Source organism: Larus michahellis, chromosome 5, assembly GCF_964199755.1.
Source record: "Larus michahellis chromosome 5, bLarMic1.1, whole genome shotgun sequence".
NCBI classification, from domain to species: domain Eukaryota; kingdom Metazoa; phylum Chordata; class Aves; order Charadriiformes; family Laridae; genus Larus; species Larus michahellis.
Window position 1 is genome coordinate 20879944 of NC_133900.1, and position 16858 is coordinate 20896801.

Consider the following 16858-nt stretch of genomic DNA (forward strand, 5'->3'; position numbering starts at 1 on the left):
CATTAATTTCAGAATTTGGAAAACTCTGAGATTTTTTTCACAGGTAACCCGGAATGCCCAGTTTTCCTTTCACTCCTCTCATCGTATTGCTGTACTGACACTCAATTACATACAGCAATACCTGAGCTCCCCAATCATGGGTCAGGATCTATGACAGCTGTCTGTCAATTAGATCAAAGTCAGATTTGTTCACACGAAGAAAAAAAAAAAACCACCGAGAAGCACAGAAAGAACAGCAGAAGCAACACAGTAATGCTAAGAGACTTTTGGGGGACCCTTTACCAGTTGTAGGTTTGTAGAACATAACTTTTTTACTTTACAGGGACAGACTTTTTGTCTTGGCAAACCAAAGACAGGCAACAAAGAAACGGCTGAAAATGTCATAGTGGAGAAACTGTTTTTTTCTGGCGTTTCTCTGGCAGGTAACACTAACAGCAGGGTAACAAAATTTGACTGAAGTTGAAAGTAGTCTGCCCTGAGACGGGAAGACATTTGTTTGTCCTATTTGAGCTAGCAGATCTTGAGTGTTTGTCTTCTACTGATGGTGCTCCAGTACTGAAGGTGGATGTAGCTGCACTGGGATCTTAACATCCTTGGTGCTGCATATCTGGACTTGGTCTGAGGTGTACACTAACAAGGGGACAACCAGACAGTGTTCCTCCAGGTCAAAACCTACGTGTTTTCAGTGGTTTCTTTCCGCTAGGTTTGAAAATGTTCTAATCCAAGTATACTTAATATATTTAGTATTTGCCTTATATTATTTCTAATGTATTTGTCTATTTTCTAGCATTTAAATTCTTTTAAGTAGAAGTCTTCTAAACTTTCACTTCCTTAGGGTGGGTTCCTGGAACTCCTCTTGGCTTCCAGCTCTTATCTGGGGATCAAAAATAGCCACTATTTTGTTGCGCTAGATCCAAGGCTCACAGAAATAAATCAAGGTATTTTAGCCAAGCCCAGGTAGCAATATAATCTCTTAAGCAGGCAGCCAGAACTGACAAATGAAGGCTAGAATGTTTACAGTAGCCATGCTGATTTCTGAAAGAATTCCTTCCAGAATATAGCAGAACACTACATTCGCACAATGGGAAACCATGCTCTTTCAAAGAAATGTCTAGAATAATCTAGCCAGTCTATATGAATTTAGAGATAAGATCATGGTAGGCAGATGGGTAAAACATCCCTTACTACTTGTTTTTGTTTCCTGAAACCTTCTTTAAAATACAAAGGAAGTTAAGAGAATGTAGTAAAATGTTGTGGAAAATCTAAATTAAACTAATGACGGAAGGAAATCTGGAGGTAAGAGTGCAACTCCGTCTTTTTCTGACCTGCACCATAGCTGTGCCCAGACAATCCAAACATATTATGATTCCTTGATAAAAACTTGTTAACCACAATCAAGCTGTGACTTGTGGAGATGAAAGGACTTTCTTAATAGAGTTTACTTACACACATATTAAATAGAGCCTGCTTGATTAAGAGGAATAGTAGTAGTATTTTAATTGCAGGTCTTTAACTGGCAAGAATTTCATCGTGTTTCCTCACAGAGGTAGTCATTACCAAACTGGCTCAGAGGGCAGAAGATTAAACACTTAAGCAAAGGTGTTGAAAATGCAGAGCTTTATGTAAATGCTATCATTAATGTTATTTTCCACTGGGTTGAGTCTCTTGCACTGTCTACCAGCCTTTGTGAAAAACATTTGAGCTTTCCAACTTTTTGTGACTGAGTTATGTTAATTGTGATTTATTCTGGAGGCTGAAGTTATCAGGCAGGGAAGCTTTAGCACCACAGGGCTACATGGAATAACAATGTTTCTCAAGTCCAAAGTACTTCTTGAATCACCTTCCAACCACCGAGAGGGCAGCTGAGTGCCGTTTGGGTTCCCCAGGCCCAGTTACACAATTGTAGAGCAGCTTTTCAGCATTAACTGATGAGACATTAAGTTTTGCTTGGGAGCACATCATTGACAAGATGAGAGGAACTGGAGGGATAAATTTTGCCCAGGTCTTTGCCTTTTCTGCAGATGTGTCGTCCTACTGAGATGCACCCACTCTCTCTTTGAAAATAATAAAAGCTTTTAGTCTTTCTCCTCACATAACTGAGCAAACTCGCTCCTGGGTATGGGTTCTACTTAACATGATATAGTAAAGCCACCTATGGGCTGCCACTGCTACATTTGGCAGCACAAGGAGTAATTCTAGTGTATCAGCCTACTGTTGGTAATCACCCCTTTCTCTGACAGGAAAAAAACGGAAGGGTGTATTTACCCTCAGCGCACCAAGCAGTCCCTTGAGCTACCTCCAAAGGTTTCCCTCCAAAACTGGCTGCTGTGTCACCTCAGGCGCACGCCTGTCTTCGCTCAAGCGGTCAGCAAAACCACCTCCGCCCCAGAGCTGCGGCCAGACGCGCCGCTTGACTCGGCAGCCGCCCAAAGGGCGCTGCACAACGGGGCTGCACCACCGCCGCCGGCGGCAGCCCTCGACCCTTTTCCCAGCGGCGGAAAGAACGGCTCTTAACGCCTCAAGGAGGGCTGCCAGCCCCCCTCGCCGCCACGCCGCCTCCTCCCCGCGCTGTTTGCTGTGGCGGGCGGCGGTACCCGCTCGCTCCCGTGAGGCAGGGGCTGAGGCGATTCCCCCCCCCCTTTCTCCCCGCTCCCGCCAACGCCACCTCCACGCGCTCTGACGGCGTGGAGGGGGTGGGGGTGGGTGAGGGTGGGGGGTGGTCACTGCGCAGGCGCGCTGGCGGCAGCGGCGCCTCTCGCGAGCGGCGGCGCCCGTTGGGCTGGCGGGGCGTGTCCGCACCCCATTCGCCGGGGGCGGTGCCGCTTTACCCGGCGGCCAATGGAAAGCGGGAGAAGGGGCGGGGCGCGGCGGCGGGCCCCGGGCGCGAGCGGGGCGGAGCCGTTGGGCGGGCAGGCGTTGGCCTGGCAGTGATGGCGGACGATGGGGACGGGAGGCTGAGGACTGAGGGGAACAGCGGCGGCGGGCGAGGGGGCGGGGGCGCGGAGGAGCCGCCGGTGGGCGGCGGGATGCTGCTGATCGCGGGGCTGCTGGCGCTGGGGCTGCTGGCGGCCTACCGGCTGTACCTGCGCTGGGGGACGCGGAGCGGGCCGGGGGGCGCGGCCCGGCAGAGCCAGGCCGCCGCTCTGCCGCGGATGAAGCGGCGGGATTTCTCCCTGGAGCAGCTGCGCGAGTTCGACGGGACCCGCAACCCGCGCATCCTCCTGGCTGTCAACGGCAAAGTCTTCGACGTGACCAAAGGCAGCAAGTTCTATGGGCCCGGTGAGACCCCGGGGTCGGGGGAAGGGGGTCCCGAGGCCGAGGACGCCCTCCCGGCAGCGCTGGCGGGAGGCGGGGGCGGTGCTGGGGAGAGACGGCGGGGATCGGCGGCGGCGGGCGTGCCCTGCCGCCGCGGGCTCCCTGCTTGAAGGCGCCCGGGCCTCAGCCCCACCGGGGGCGGGGGTGGTGGGTTTCGGGGAGGCCTCGCTGCCTGTCAGCGGCGGCGGCGTCCCGCGGGCCCCTGGGTTTATCTCGGACGGACAGCCCCGTGCTCGCTGTCCCCACGCCTGATAGGGCCGCCGGCTGCCGGTGGTGGTGGTGTCAGATGGGAGACAGCCCTGCAAACCGCGACCCCTCACCAAACCGCGACCCCTCACCAGGCTGGCCGGCCGGGGGACGAACGGTAGTTTTAAATAGGTGGTGCAAAACGGGTCTGGGTTCTGTTCAGGCTTCCAGCTTTCCAGTTGCCTAGATTTGGATGTGCAATGTTTAATTTTATTTTATTTTTTTTTCCTTCTGTCTTTTCTAGTAGGTTTCCCAAGCGCAACTGAGCAATGCTTCCTTCATTCTAGCTCTGGCAGTTCAGAAAAGAAAAAAAAAAAAAACAGCTGGTTACTTATTTAGGTGCAAATGCCATACTGAGTATGAATCGGGATAGGGGCGAGCAGGAAGAGTTCAGGGACTGATATGTTGCTACCATTGAGAGTGCAGAAATCAACCCACTCTCTTAAATAGAAGGACAGACAATAGTTCTTTGGAGTGGAAACGTATATTTAAAAGGTTCAGAAAAGTATGCTTCAAAAGCAATGTTGTGTTTCCATATTCACAATGTAGATTGTGAAACTGCAGCATATTTTCTCATAATAAACAGTGTTCTTAATGAAGTGGATGAACTTACTAGTGAACACCGTGTTCACATCTGATGCCAAAGGAAATGAGGGTTATGACTGCTGATAATTTTCTTCCTTAAACAATGGTGGTTTGGAAAACTTGATCTAATCAAATTATGCAGGAGTTTTCATAGTAGGTATGGCAGGTGTTCTTGTATGAGGGGTGGAGGAGAGAGAGGATACTTTTTTCCCCCCCCAGGAAATAGTTCAAGTTAAGTAGTAGTAGTAATAATAATAATAATAATTATTATTATTATTATTATTATTATATTTAATAATCTTAGGTTACAAAAATAAAAATGCAGAACTGGCATGTTACAAGTCTTTGGTTCTTACCAGGGAAGTGACAAGCAGTTGTACAGTTGAGCTGGGCTAGTATTTTGTAACTCTTGTTACCCTCAAAGTTTGTGATACCAGTTGCAGAAATTGAAACTGCCATAATTGAACCAAAATGCTTTTCTGACTGGGTACTGTAAAGGTTAACAATGTAATCTTAGCTACCTTGCCATGCCTTATTTTCTTTATTGACTAGTAAAGCTGAGAAAATGCGGTCCAGTGTGCTGCAGCTTTCATGACACTTAATCGGGCCAGTTCTTTTGTCTCTCTCACTTCAGGGTTTTTTAAACTGAGGCCTGTGGGCTGATAGAAAATGCAGGTAATACATATGCTGTGTGAAGCTTAAAACACCAGTAAGCCGACTGATTGCTTCATAAATTACTCTATGATATAATAATCGACCATAATCTAAACATTAACTCTTTTGTGTATCAAATATAAATTAAATTTTAGACTCTCCGCTGTAGATATCATTGCTGGTTCACATTGCCAGCCTCTGGAGATCTATTATTGTGAGGAAGCTAAAGCTTTAAGTTCTAGGACATCAGTCTGCTTTTTTGATAACTGGCAGCAGCTGGTTTCCCTAAAGCAGTGCTTCCAGCTTTTCATGGAGAGGAAAAAAGTCTTTTCTTTTTCTCCCCCCTCTGTGGTGAAAGATTGCCTTTTTATAATAGAACTGATGTCATCTTTGTCTGTCACATCTCCGTTACTTGGGACCACGCATATTAGGACAGTGATGCTCAACCTGTGCATCATCAGCTGTGTGCTTTCTGCCAAACATGTTGATTTTTGAATTGCGCTGACGTGGTTTCCCTGTACAGATGCATGTCGGGGAATATTTTCTTGCAACTGTTTTGTGTCTGAAAAGAAAAAAAGCTAGTAGATGGTTTGGAGGCCTTAAAAGATCTGAGAAGGGTTAGGTGGAAAAGTCTTCTACAGCTGGTTGAGAGCTTTTCAGAAAGACTTCAGTCAGAGGAGCAAGATGTCCGCAGCAGTTCTCTTGGTAATTCTGTGCCTCGTAGCTGGAGCATGGCAAGAGAAGTGCAAAGCATACCAACAGAGCCATGGCCAAATTTTCTTTAACAGAAGAAATATTTGAAGGCACTGGCTTTGCTGGTGTTGCAGGTTCGGACTGTGAGCCTTTTGTACTTTGTTGCAGTACTGATGTGAAATAGTCCTTCAGCTTTGAAGGCAGCAAAAAGCATTGGCTGAGGGCTCACTATCAAGTCTTAAGTATGTCTTGACTGCTGGGTTAACATTGAATAACGTGACTGTCTCAGAAGGCTTCTGATGTCTTGAAATTAAGGTCTGGGGTTTTTTTGCTTCAGTGTAGTTTGGATGCAGAGGTGTTCCTTATTTTTCTACTTATAGCAGAAGGCTAAAAATGCACAGAATTGTCATCTAATCCAGATTTTTGTCCAGCAGTTGAGATTCCCTTAAAATTCCCACCAAGCTTCTGATTTTATTAGAAGCTCTCCTGGTTTTAAGTTTCCATCCGCTGAATCCTGTTATACTTTCGTCTTTTTTCATTGAAGAGCCCTTTACATATGTAGAGTTAAGATATTTTTAAAAATTGATAGACTGTTGAAGTCATCCTTTCAGACAGACATGATTGAAAACTTCAGTTTCTTGAACATTTAATCAAAATGTTTTCCAAATTTTTTTGTTTTTTCTCATGTTGTCTTCTGTAAGCCTTCCACAATTTCTTTGATATGTCTAATGCGTTTTAGCTAAGAGCAAGAAAAGGTTACATATCACACATTTAACTGTCTGGGCCTCCAAAAATCACTTCACTTACATTGAACTCTTAATTTAAAACTTTACTTGCCAAGTTCCTTTACAAAATGCTGCTTCCTGGGATAGTCCTCTGTCCTGCAAGGATACCCCTTGTTTCGGCACTTCACTTTTAGTTGTATTAAATGCCACCTCTGTTTGTGCCCAAATGAGTAAGTGTCCTAGAATGCTTTGCTTGGTTATTAAATTAATTACCTTTTCTTTATCACCCACAAACTCTAAAAGAAAGAAAGTAAACAATTAGCAGCTTGCTATTAAAAATATCACCTAACCAGAATTTCACAGAGGCTGTTTTGGGGTGACTTCCCCACCTGTAATCATATCTCATGACTTGAGTCTAATGATTAATAGCTTTAGTGTGTGCCGTGTTGGTTTTATATCCATATAATGAGAGACAGTTTTTACTGTTTCATTTATTGCAACATTTAATTTCATGTTTGTTTGTGTCAAGGTTCCTAGTAGTGTACTGTCAATAGAAGGGCATAATAAGAATTAAAGTAATATTGGGAAATCTTAATATTTAGCATTTAAATAAGCATGCCAAGATAATGCTGCAAATATGTTTTGATTAACTTATCAAATGCCTTGTGCAGTTATGAAAAATATATGGCTTTGAGCATGACAAAGCAAGATTACATGCAATACAGTGTATGCAACTGTTCCACGTCACTTCTTGGTTCTTAATGTTTCATGATCTTGAAAAAAATCAATTTCCTGAGTTTGCTTTGCTGCAATACATTGTCACTGTCATTCTCATCCCACTCTTGTCTTTGAAAGCATCATGTAGATTTCTGCTTTCCAGTTTGCCAAGAGGAATAGATTAGGTAGTAGTAGTTCCTTTTACAAAAAAAATCCATCATAGTTCTTTTTTCATGAGGGGGAAATTACCTTTATTTCATGTTGCAAATCCAGTTAAGAACTGTGATTTCTGATGTTAAATACTTTGAAAAATTCTGTAATAAACAGCTGTCAATTTTTCCCATCATCTGTGTAAAAATAATCTGATGCTGTTAGACTTCCTTTGGAATCGAGTGCTGTAAACTTCATTGTGTCTCTGTTTCGAAGGTAGCATTGATGCTTTTCAATACATCCTTTACAAGGGTATGGTTAGAGCGAAGTGTTGGAGGAGGGACATCATATATGTTGTGTCTGGAGAATTCTGTAAAGGGTGGCCTTATCTTAAGAACACAACAGGCCGAGGGGTTACAGATAAGTACAGAGGATAAGACTGGGGGAAAGAAGTGCTTCCTGTAAGGTGTATATCTTCTCTGTGTTTTTGATGTTTGTCAGCTCTTTGGTGTCTGTGTAATGGAGGTGTCTCTTGCCTGAGACTCAGCTTTTGAAAGCAACTGCGTTTGTGGATAAAGAAGTTCCTACCAGTAGTTAACCTAGAAAGGTGTATACGTGCATATTGGTGAGAGATAGTTCCCATACTTCTGATTAAAGGGAGTAGTGCCCTTGCCACCAGTATGAAGGGGTTGCTGTAAGCCCTCAGCCCATGTTCATGGGGAGCAGTAAAGTGGTTTTGTACAGGAAGATGCATCACTCTGTCTCCTCCTCTGCTTCTGCTTTGTGTGTCTGTCAGCTCCCTGTGTTGTTTGGGTTTTTTTTCCCCTTTTTTTAATAACCTGCATGTATTCCTTCAAACTCGAACAACTCTGTGTTTGGTAAAGAGTCTGTGTAAATCTGTAGTTCCTATTTAAACCATTCAGGTTCCAGTCCCCTGAGGTTTGAGGGGCCTGATCAAGCAGGTATGCTTAAAGCAAGATATATTAGGATGTGATAGCGGCATCATTGTTAATGACATATAGATGTTAAATCCAGTATGTAGCAGATCTCTTTCATTTAATCAAAAACCTGGCCAGCATTGCTTGCCTTATTATGAAATAAACTAGTGGCCAGAGCGCTTCTCACTAAAGCGAGATGTGGGATCCAGGTCCTTCTCAATTACGGAGCTGTCTTCCAGGAATCTCCTGACTACTGAACTAGAGGCTCCCTAGCAGTGCTCATTGTCTGCCCCTTTAGTTGAAATTGGGTCATTGATTCTTGCACTTTTTTTCACGGAGTTAAAAAGGAAGCAAGCGAAATAGAGAGTGAGGCCCTCTGGTCTTGTGCCTAAGAAGTCAGGTTTAGACCCTTCTTTCTAAGCACTTCCCATCTTAGCATGCAGACTTTGTGGGTCGCTTTCCTAACAACACTTACTTTCCATGCAAGTTGTAACTTAAAATTGACCCACATCGTTCCTTTCGTGTAAATCTGGAGCAGTAAAGTTAAAACTATGTCACCTTGAGTTCCCAGTGATAAATGTTATTAGAAGGCTTCTGCTTTCAAGCTGCATCTCAAAATGGCTTTGTCTAATTTGTAGCTTTTTCATTCCCTCATAAAAGATGCAACACTGAACAAACACATGTCAGGATTCAGATGGAAAATTTTAAACAGACAGTGGAGATGTTGCTTTGATTTGGAGTGGAAAAGGTAGACAAAGTGGCAGAATAGTGCAGCTGTCAATAATTTCATGGTCTGTATTATTTTGTTCCTTTTAACTTACACTAAAGAAGAGATTAGTCTATTCTTGTCTGCAGTTTGAGAAATGTTGTCCATGAATCTCTTAAGCTTCAGACAAAACTAGGTTTTATTTGCAGTGGCTGCATGGAGCCCGCAGATGCAAAGAACACCTGGTGTGCTTTGCATATTTGATGATTGCTTCAAAGTGCTTTTTGACTACTTGAAGAAACCAAAGCTGGTTTAAAACTTAACCTTGTTAACCTGTGTGGCCTCTCCAAAGAACTTGTATGGGCCTTGTGGCAATGAATACAATTCTTAGATTACAAATCACTTCATTAGATATAAAGTCCGCATGCAGCTATCTGTACTGCGGTCCCTGTGCTGAACAGTTGGAGCAATCCAAAGTTCAGTGTACAGTGTTCACCTTCATTACTAGTCTTGGAGCAATAGTTTGGGGTGTTCTGCAAAGCTAGTAGAGAACTAAAATGGCCAGATAATCTCTTTGGTAAACCAAGAATATCTGCTCTAACACTGAACACCAGCACAGGTTTTGCTGGGGGAACTATTGACCAAACCAGTTGACAATTGTAACATGTGCTGTTCCAAGATCCAGTTTAGCCTGTTTTGGAGCAAGTGACTAGAAGCAGCACTTCCAAAGAAAAACTTCAGCTTGGACAGCTTCGTATCTCAAATTTCTAAATACAGTGCTTTAATATTAGATTTATTTTTCCTCACCTGCTGTTGTTTTAGGTTGTCTGCAAACACAAAAGGTAAATGCAGAATTTATACAGGGGAAAAAGGCAGCGCATAAATGTGGTGGTACAGATGTGGAGATAAGTAGGCAAATATGTTTTCTTGATAGCTGTTTGGTCTCAGTGCTAAAATAAATGCAGACCCTGAAACAAAGTGTTTCAATATGTGAAAGCAAAGATGGGAAGAAAAGCATTCTTCAAGGAACAAAGTTTTCCTTCACGTAAGGCTCATAGCTGCCTGTAGCCAACTAACGTGTAGCAAGGTGTTTTAATGGGTTTTGACACTTCCCTGACTTTCCTTTTGTTCTTGTGAGATGGCAAATTGGAGTGGTAGGAGAATTTTTTAAAGAAATATTTGACTATGAAATAGCTAATTTTGGGGGTACAGCTAAAGAAAACCACTGAAACTTCATGATATGGTCTTGAAAAATCAGTTTGGTATATGTACCTATGCTAATAGCATCTATTTTTGCAATCTCTTAAGTATGTAAATCATGTCATGGGGTGCAATCAATTATTTAGAACAGGAGCCAGTCTAAATAGATAGGCAGACAAAAGGAAAGAAAAGAAGGACTACGGGAAGGGCTTGCAGAGTAAATTACATCTGGTAGTGAAAGAACTCTGAGGGAGTATGTCTAGGGTTGCACTAATGTCTCTACCTCAGAATTGTGTTCTTGAAGCACGTTTTTTTCCCCAGGGTTCTCTGAGTTGGCACCTTTCTGGATGCTTCTCCAAGCGCAACAAAATCTGATATGCAAAATACCTTTTTAATACTGTTGCACCAGTATTTATATAAAAGCAAATAAAAGGCTAGGGCTTAGAGCAAAACCCCAGACCTGTAAATTCTATATTAATGTAAAATACTGTACTTCATCTCTGTGTAAAAGAATCTGAATGTAAGCTTTAAATCTTGAAGTAGATTGCTCATACTGAGATCTCTGAACTTCTGCTTTAGCAGCCCTGCAACTAAGGTGAAGCCAGGCTTGCACTTTTTTTTTTTTTAAATCATCATAATTCAATATTTGCTGTTTAGTAAAGGATTAAAGAATGGGACGCGTTCCTAAGTTACATTTGTGGAGCTGGAATTTAAGATGCTGTCTGCTGAGTCCAAAGGCTGATTTTTAGTAGTTAGCATTCTTTTTGAGTGCTTGGACCCAGCTTGATGGTTTCTCTGTGACTCCTGAATACTTCTGTAGTAAACATGCTGGAATGTTAACGTTTAAATTCAATTTTAGAAAAAAAAAAAAAATATTGGTATAATAACATCTGACATTAAAATATATTTGCAGTAATTTTGCGTCCATTAAACTTAATGCAAACTGATACATTCTCAAAGCATTCATGCTTTCAACTAAGTATATTATTGAAATGTATGGTAAATATAATGTAATTCTCTTTTTAATAGAAATAATTGGAATCAAGCTGGTGGACGAAGAGGTGGCATCTCAGCAGGTGCTGTAAAACTCCATAAACCACTAAATGCAGGGTAGAAGGGAAGGGGAACAGCGTGCTTCTCTTAACTCTGGTTAGCCAGAATTTTGAAAACGCATTATGCAAATACCTAGTAGGGTTTATGGAAATATTTGGTTTAAACACTTCAGAGAAAGGAAAAAGGGACAAAATACTGTTGGTGGTGAGCTTATGTAGCAATTTATGATTGGTCTTAAGGATTTACTGGTTGTCTGTTGTCTTTGTAAGAGCTGTTTATAGCTCCTGTGTTCTTCATTGAGAACATCAAAAACTAGATCACTTGAATGATAGCTATTTTGGAGTGAAGCAAGACTTTTTGTTTGAAGAAGCTCTGTGTTATGTTGCAAATGATGGCCATCACTACCTTGTACACTGTTTCATGGGAAGTGACTGAGCATGCAACTTGGAATTGATTTCAGTCTCTGAATCCTGTTTTTCATATAAATATCTAATTCAGGATACAAATAGGAGAAATAGAGTTCACAAGGGCTCTTGACTTTGATTCTCTTAAGTAACATGAATGTAGTCCCTGATCCCAGAGGTAGTTATTGTGAATGCCATTCCTCAAGCTAAATATCTGAAATGATGAGCATAAAGATGCTGTTAATCATTATGGTTGTCTCTTATGGCCAGATTTGTACAGTGCAAGCTTCCAGTTGATAGTTCTTTCTCTGATGTGTACTTCTTGTGAAATTTTGCTTCTAAATCAGTTGGTTTATTTCCAGAGAGACAGGGAAATTTTCATTGGCACACGAGACACCCTTCTGTTCTCAGGTTTGACTGTAAGCAACTTACAGTGCCAAGCACTCTGGGGTGGAGAGGTGACACCAGTTCTGGTGAGGACGTAGTTTCTTCTAATCCATATGGTGCTCAGGTTCCCTGCCTCAGGAGTTCTTCCTGCTGCATCCAGCCTCTGTCTCAACCCTGAAGCCAATGCCCGGCAAGAGCAGATAGGTGTTGTGGCTGGAGCAAGCGGCCTGGGAGGAAACCAGCCTCTTGGAATGATTTCCCGTGGCTCGCCCTGGTGCAGAAGAGGTCTGAGGTGCTACAGCAGGCAATAGAGGGGGTGAAGGACAGTGTGTTGCCACTTGCTTGTGTTCATTCTTGTCCATGGGTGCTGCCTTTTCTTCAGGCTGACGGCCACTGTCGTCTTCCGAGAGGTAAGCCAGCGAAGGGGTCTGGCCTGTTTATCTTCATGTAGTGACCACTCTTTATGATGCCTTGGGCATTTCCCTGTTGCTTAGCTGCTGCAGTTAGTGCAGAAAATTTTAAAGTGTTTTTTTTTGTTTGTTTTGGTTTTTTTTTTGTTTTGGTTTTTTTAAATTGAGCTGAATTAAGGTAATTGTTTTTAGGTAAAGAAAATCTAAGGTAACAATACGCTTGAAGTTCTTTAGATTAATTAATATTCAGGAAAGCCAGTTATCAGCCTCGTCCTGAAAGTTGTTGGTTTGCAAATCATCCAGTTCTCTTTGTAGTAATATTTATTTGACAGTCATTGCTCAAAATTTTGTTAGTGTATTTGTGGTGCTTGACATCAGTCAAAAAGCACAAAAGAAGTAGTTGCTTTACATTCTTAACATGAAGATTTGTGCAGTTTTCAAGAACAATATAGGATATGGGTGATCTGCTGCCCAAAATAAATGAGGTTGTTTCCACAGAAGTAAGAAATGTGTCAAAAGATGCACTGTCTATCACGTATGTAGAAAGTCGTGGTGAGTCTATAAGTGAAGTGAAAGTATTAAGTTCTATTTATCGATGAAATTGATTTCTAATTAAGATGTCTATATAGTTTGCTTCTGTTCATGCTTAACTTGTAAATATTCTATGTTTTGCTTAATAGAAGTGCGTTTCTTTTGAATTCCAGCCTCCAGTCTCTTTGGAATTTCATTTACATCAACTGACTTGCATCAAATGACAGGGATTTTTTCCAGATATCCCTTCAAAGCTATTTTCCTGGTTCTGCTTTTCCCAGCAGACTTTCTCTCCTAGTGACACTTTAGATTTAATTGCGGTGCTGTTGAATATCGAACAGCCATGGCACTGAAACTACTGCTGTTCCCATCACTGCCAGGGTTTAATGTATGGCTTCGGCAGACTACATAAGGAACTGAGATTGGTAACCATAAACAAAGACTTGAAGGTATCGCTTTTGTCTTTTTGTTTTCAGAGGGTCCATATGGAATATTTGCTGGCAGAGATGCCTCCAGGGGACTAGCAACTTTCTGTCTAGATAAAGATGCACTCAGAGATGAATATGATGACCTATCGGACTTAAATGCTGTACAGATGGAAAGTGTAAGAGAGTGGGAAATGCAATTTAAAGGTAAATTCTCAAATTAGCAGCACATCTTTAGTTTAAGGAAATGTGTTTCATAAAAATGACTGATTTGGGCTTGGGGCAGCTTTTAAAGAAATGTTGACAGTTAACATAAATAATGCAATGTAACTTTCTTAGGAAAAGACCAGGGGTTTCAGGCCTTTCTTCCATAGAGAGGATTCCACTATATCCAACTAGAGCTTTTTCAACCTTTTACTTTTACAAGAAAGTGGTTCTCTTCTCAGCTCTTCAGCACAGAATTTCACTCTGGAATCTCAGTGTAGCTTAGCTGATGGAATTCCCGCTCATGAGTTGTTGGCTTTGGCTGCCATGGAATCATGTTTAGGACGAAGAGTTGTTTTGGCATGAAGGGTTGAACAAGTTTGTCTTGAAATTATTTCTCAGAAGCATGCCTCTGGAGGGAGGGGGAGTCATTTTTCACAGTAATTGAAATCAGAACAGGCTGAGGGAATTTGTGCCGGTTTTAACAGCAGCGTTTTCAGCCATTGTGTGATAAAGCTTGCCTGATTCACTGTGGGAGAATTGAAACAAAGTACTCAGAGTTGAGAAGGTAGTGAGCAGCAATGGTAGCAAGATTGTTTTAGGAGGCTGAGCTTGCTGATAAATTGCTATCGGTTTCAGTGATTCAGGTTGAGAACCTGCGTGTGTAAGAGAAAAAGGGATTTGCAGCAGTGCAGGCTAACGAGCAAATGCAGCTGTATTTGATTGTAATGGAATCGTAAATCTTTTTCAGAAAAATACGACTACGTAGGTAGACTCCTAAAACCAGGGGAAGAACCTTCAGAATACACAGATGAGGAAGATACCAAGGATCACACTAAACAGGAATGAACTTTGTAAACAACCAAAGTCAGGGGCCTTCGGAACTGCAACCTCTTATTCCCCATCACAGAATGTCCTGCATCTTTGGGTACAGTTCATCTGCTGCGAAAAACATTCAACAGGTTTTGTACAAGGAAAATAATAAACTCACAAATGAAGATTTGAATACTAGACATTATTTGTGCTGCCAAACCTTTTGTTGCAGTTTATTTGTAATGTCTGGTTAGGCTTCGTTAGTGAAGAGGGGCCAGGGATTTAAAGACAAAAACGCTATTCCTTTTTATCAGTAAGCTGAAGCCTTCAAATAGTATATATTACAAGCTCTCTAAAAGACGTGAGTCTTCAAGCTCAGTGAAAGGTTTGAATCTTGTTTCGTATGTGTCTTCTCCTTCAGCATTAAAGACGTACTCATGTACATCAGTATCAGTAGGTTAGACTACTGAAACTGGTGTTAAAATGTGAATTTCCAATTTTGTTTTGTATGTGGGCGTTAGTAGCCCTGGCAGAATACTTCAGTTCTCTAAGAGAAGTCCGTGTAGATTAGGATGGGGGTAAAATTCATCCTTTTCTCAAAAGGATTGGGTAAAACTGTTTCCTCTGCAACAACTATTATCTGAAGCCTGCCTCTCCCCCTTTTCCCATCCTCTAAATCAAATCGAATATTAATTGTGCCTTATTTCGCTTACATAGACTTGAATTGTTTTAAGGGACAGCCCCAAAATTGTGGTTTCATAGTCACTACAAGCAGCATTGAGACTGAAGTTAGAATGTTCTGTTGACTGGAAAACCTTTGATGTTATTCTGTGTATAGAATGTAAAAGAGGAATACTCAGTGTTACTGCCATATGTTAATACTACATATACTTAAATTAGCATTGTGATGGCCAAATGCATACTCCCATGCTTCTTTTTAAGTAATTACACAAAAATGTCACCCTTCCTCCTCTTCCAGAAGCTGCCTAACTTTTGGGAGCATAGCCTTCACACCCCTGTAGAGCGAAGGGGCCTGCGCGCGTGTGTATGTGTGTGTGTCTGTCTGAATGCAAGACTTGGGAGGGATTATTTCTGCAGATATTGTAAATACGAGTTCCATTTTAATAAAGCATGTACAATACCAAATGTGCTGTCAGACTTTATGTAGAAGCTGGTAAGCAGAGCTGGAATGTGGTGGGATACAAAGTAAGGGGAAGAAGTCTTGGATATGAAACATCCACCTCTATTAATACTGTTTCCTTGTTCTTGTGGTGTTATCTTGCATTTTGAGTCCCAGCTTTTGAAGAATCTTGAAGACTTACTCAGGTAAGCTGCATTTAAGAGAATAAACCTATGCCGATGCATTTGTGGTGGGGAAAAAAAATAAGTAATGTAAATAAAGGAGAAGCATTTTAGGAAATCACCTAATGTACAGTAAAAGGAGCGTGTCTTATGGCACTAATAGGACAAGAAGGCTGGAGATCCAGACGTGCGTATCACTCAACATATTGTAGAAATTTCACTGCCTGTTCTGCTAAAGTGGTAACAGTGACACCATTGAGTTTGTGACTGGCGGCTTTGTGGCTGACATCTGTACCTCTGCAGACTTTCACCTGTGATAAGCCTACAGTAACAGATTTCTATGGATACATTCTGTTGAACTGTAAACTGTGAAATGCCGGGAACTACTTCCTTTTTATTACTGCTTGACTGAAAGAGATTTATATTGATGTACATGAAACAAATAAACAAAAATCCTCCCTTGAATCATGTGTAACTCACGTGTCCTAGAAGGCAGGTTGAATTCTCTTCCTTGCGTATCCAAGCTTGGAATAGAGTAGCTTTATCGTAGCAGAACTAGAGCCATTTCTCCACAGAATTTAGGTGACGCTTGCTGGATCTCGTACGGGAGATCTTGTACATCCCGTGTGGGGCTGTTCAGCTACTGACTGTAATTCAGTAAAGCACCGGTTTCTGCTTAGGTCACATCCTTATAAGCTGCACGTTGGGGCGGTGCCCAGACTCGGGTTTGCACGTTAGTACTATAAGTGTCTGCTAATTGTCTTCACACTGCTGAAAAGCTGGCCATGCTAGTGTAACTAACCACAAAAATATGTGCTTTAGATGGAACAGTGGAAGCTACCAAGGGATGAAGAAAACTTTCTTGCACAGGACAGGAGGTAGGAGTCCTTAAGCACCAGTTCTTCACCTGGCTGCTTCACTAGGGAATTTTTTTTCTTTTGACTAAATCTCACTATAAAAGGTTTTACATTACACTTCATTGACAGTATGCCTTTCACTTTTAGCTTTTGTGCCAGCTGGTGCACCTCGCCATGGCACCAAGATGTGTGTAGCCACGGAGCAGGAAAAGGCTTACCCAACTGTCAGACAGGACAACCAGATAATTATTTTTTTTTCCCCAGGCTTCCACATGAAAATACCGGCACAGTCTGTGTGACAGCTTCTGCTGTATGAAGTCAGGGCTGGGGGTTCCTGGTATGTGCTGTGAGTTACCTCTGCTCTTCGCTCATTACAGCTATTTGCATTGCTACATCTGGCACAGCTGTAGTGTTAGCAGTCTATCATGCTTTTATCTGTTTTATGTAGAAACTTTTTACTGGAGAAAAAAGGGTAGTTTTGCACATGCCGTGACTCCCTAACCCAAGTTTCCTTGTTGTAAAAATCACAATGAAGTTACGTGA

General features: G+C 42.1%; 1 protein-coding gene across 1 annotated transcript; it reads left to right on the forward strand.

The window, feature by feature from the left end:
* Positions 1–2885: 2885 nt before the first annotated feature.
* Positions 2886–15302, forward strand: PGRMC2 (progesterone receptor membrane component 2). Its single transcript, XM_074589070.1, has 3 exons — positions 2886–3279; positions 13191–13346; positions 14095–15302. Exons 1-3 carry the CDS (start codon positions 2931–2933, stop codon positions 14190–14192), a joined length of 603 nt encoding a protein of 200 aa, XP_074445171.1. The 5' UTR covers positions 2886–2930; the 3' UTR covers positions 14193–15302.
* Positions 15303–16858: the final 1556 nt, after the last annotated feature.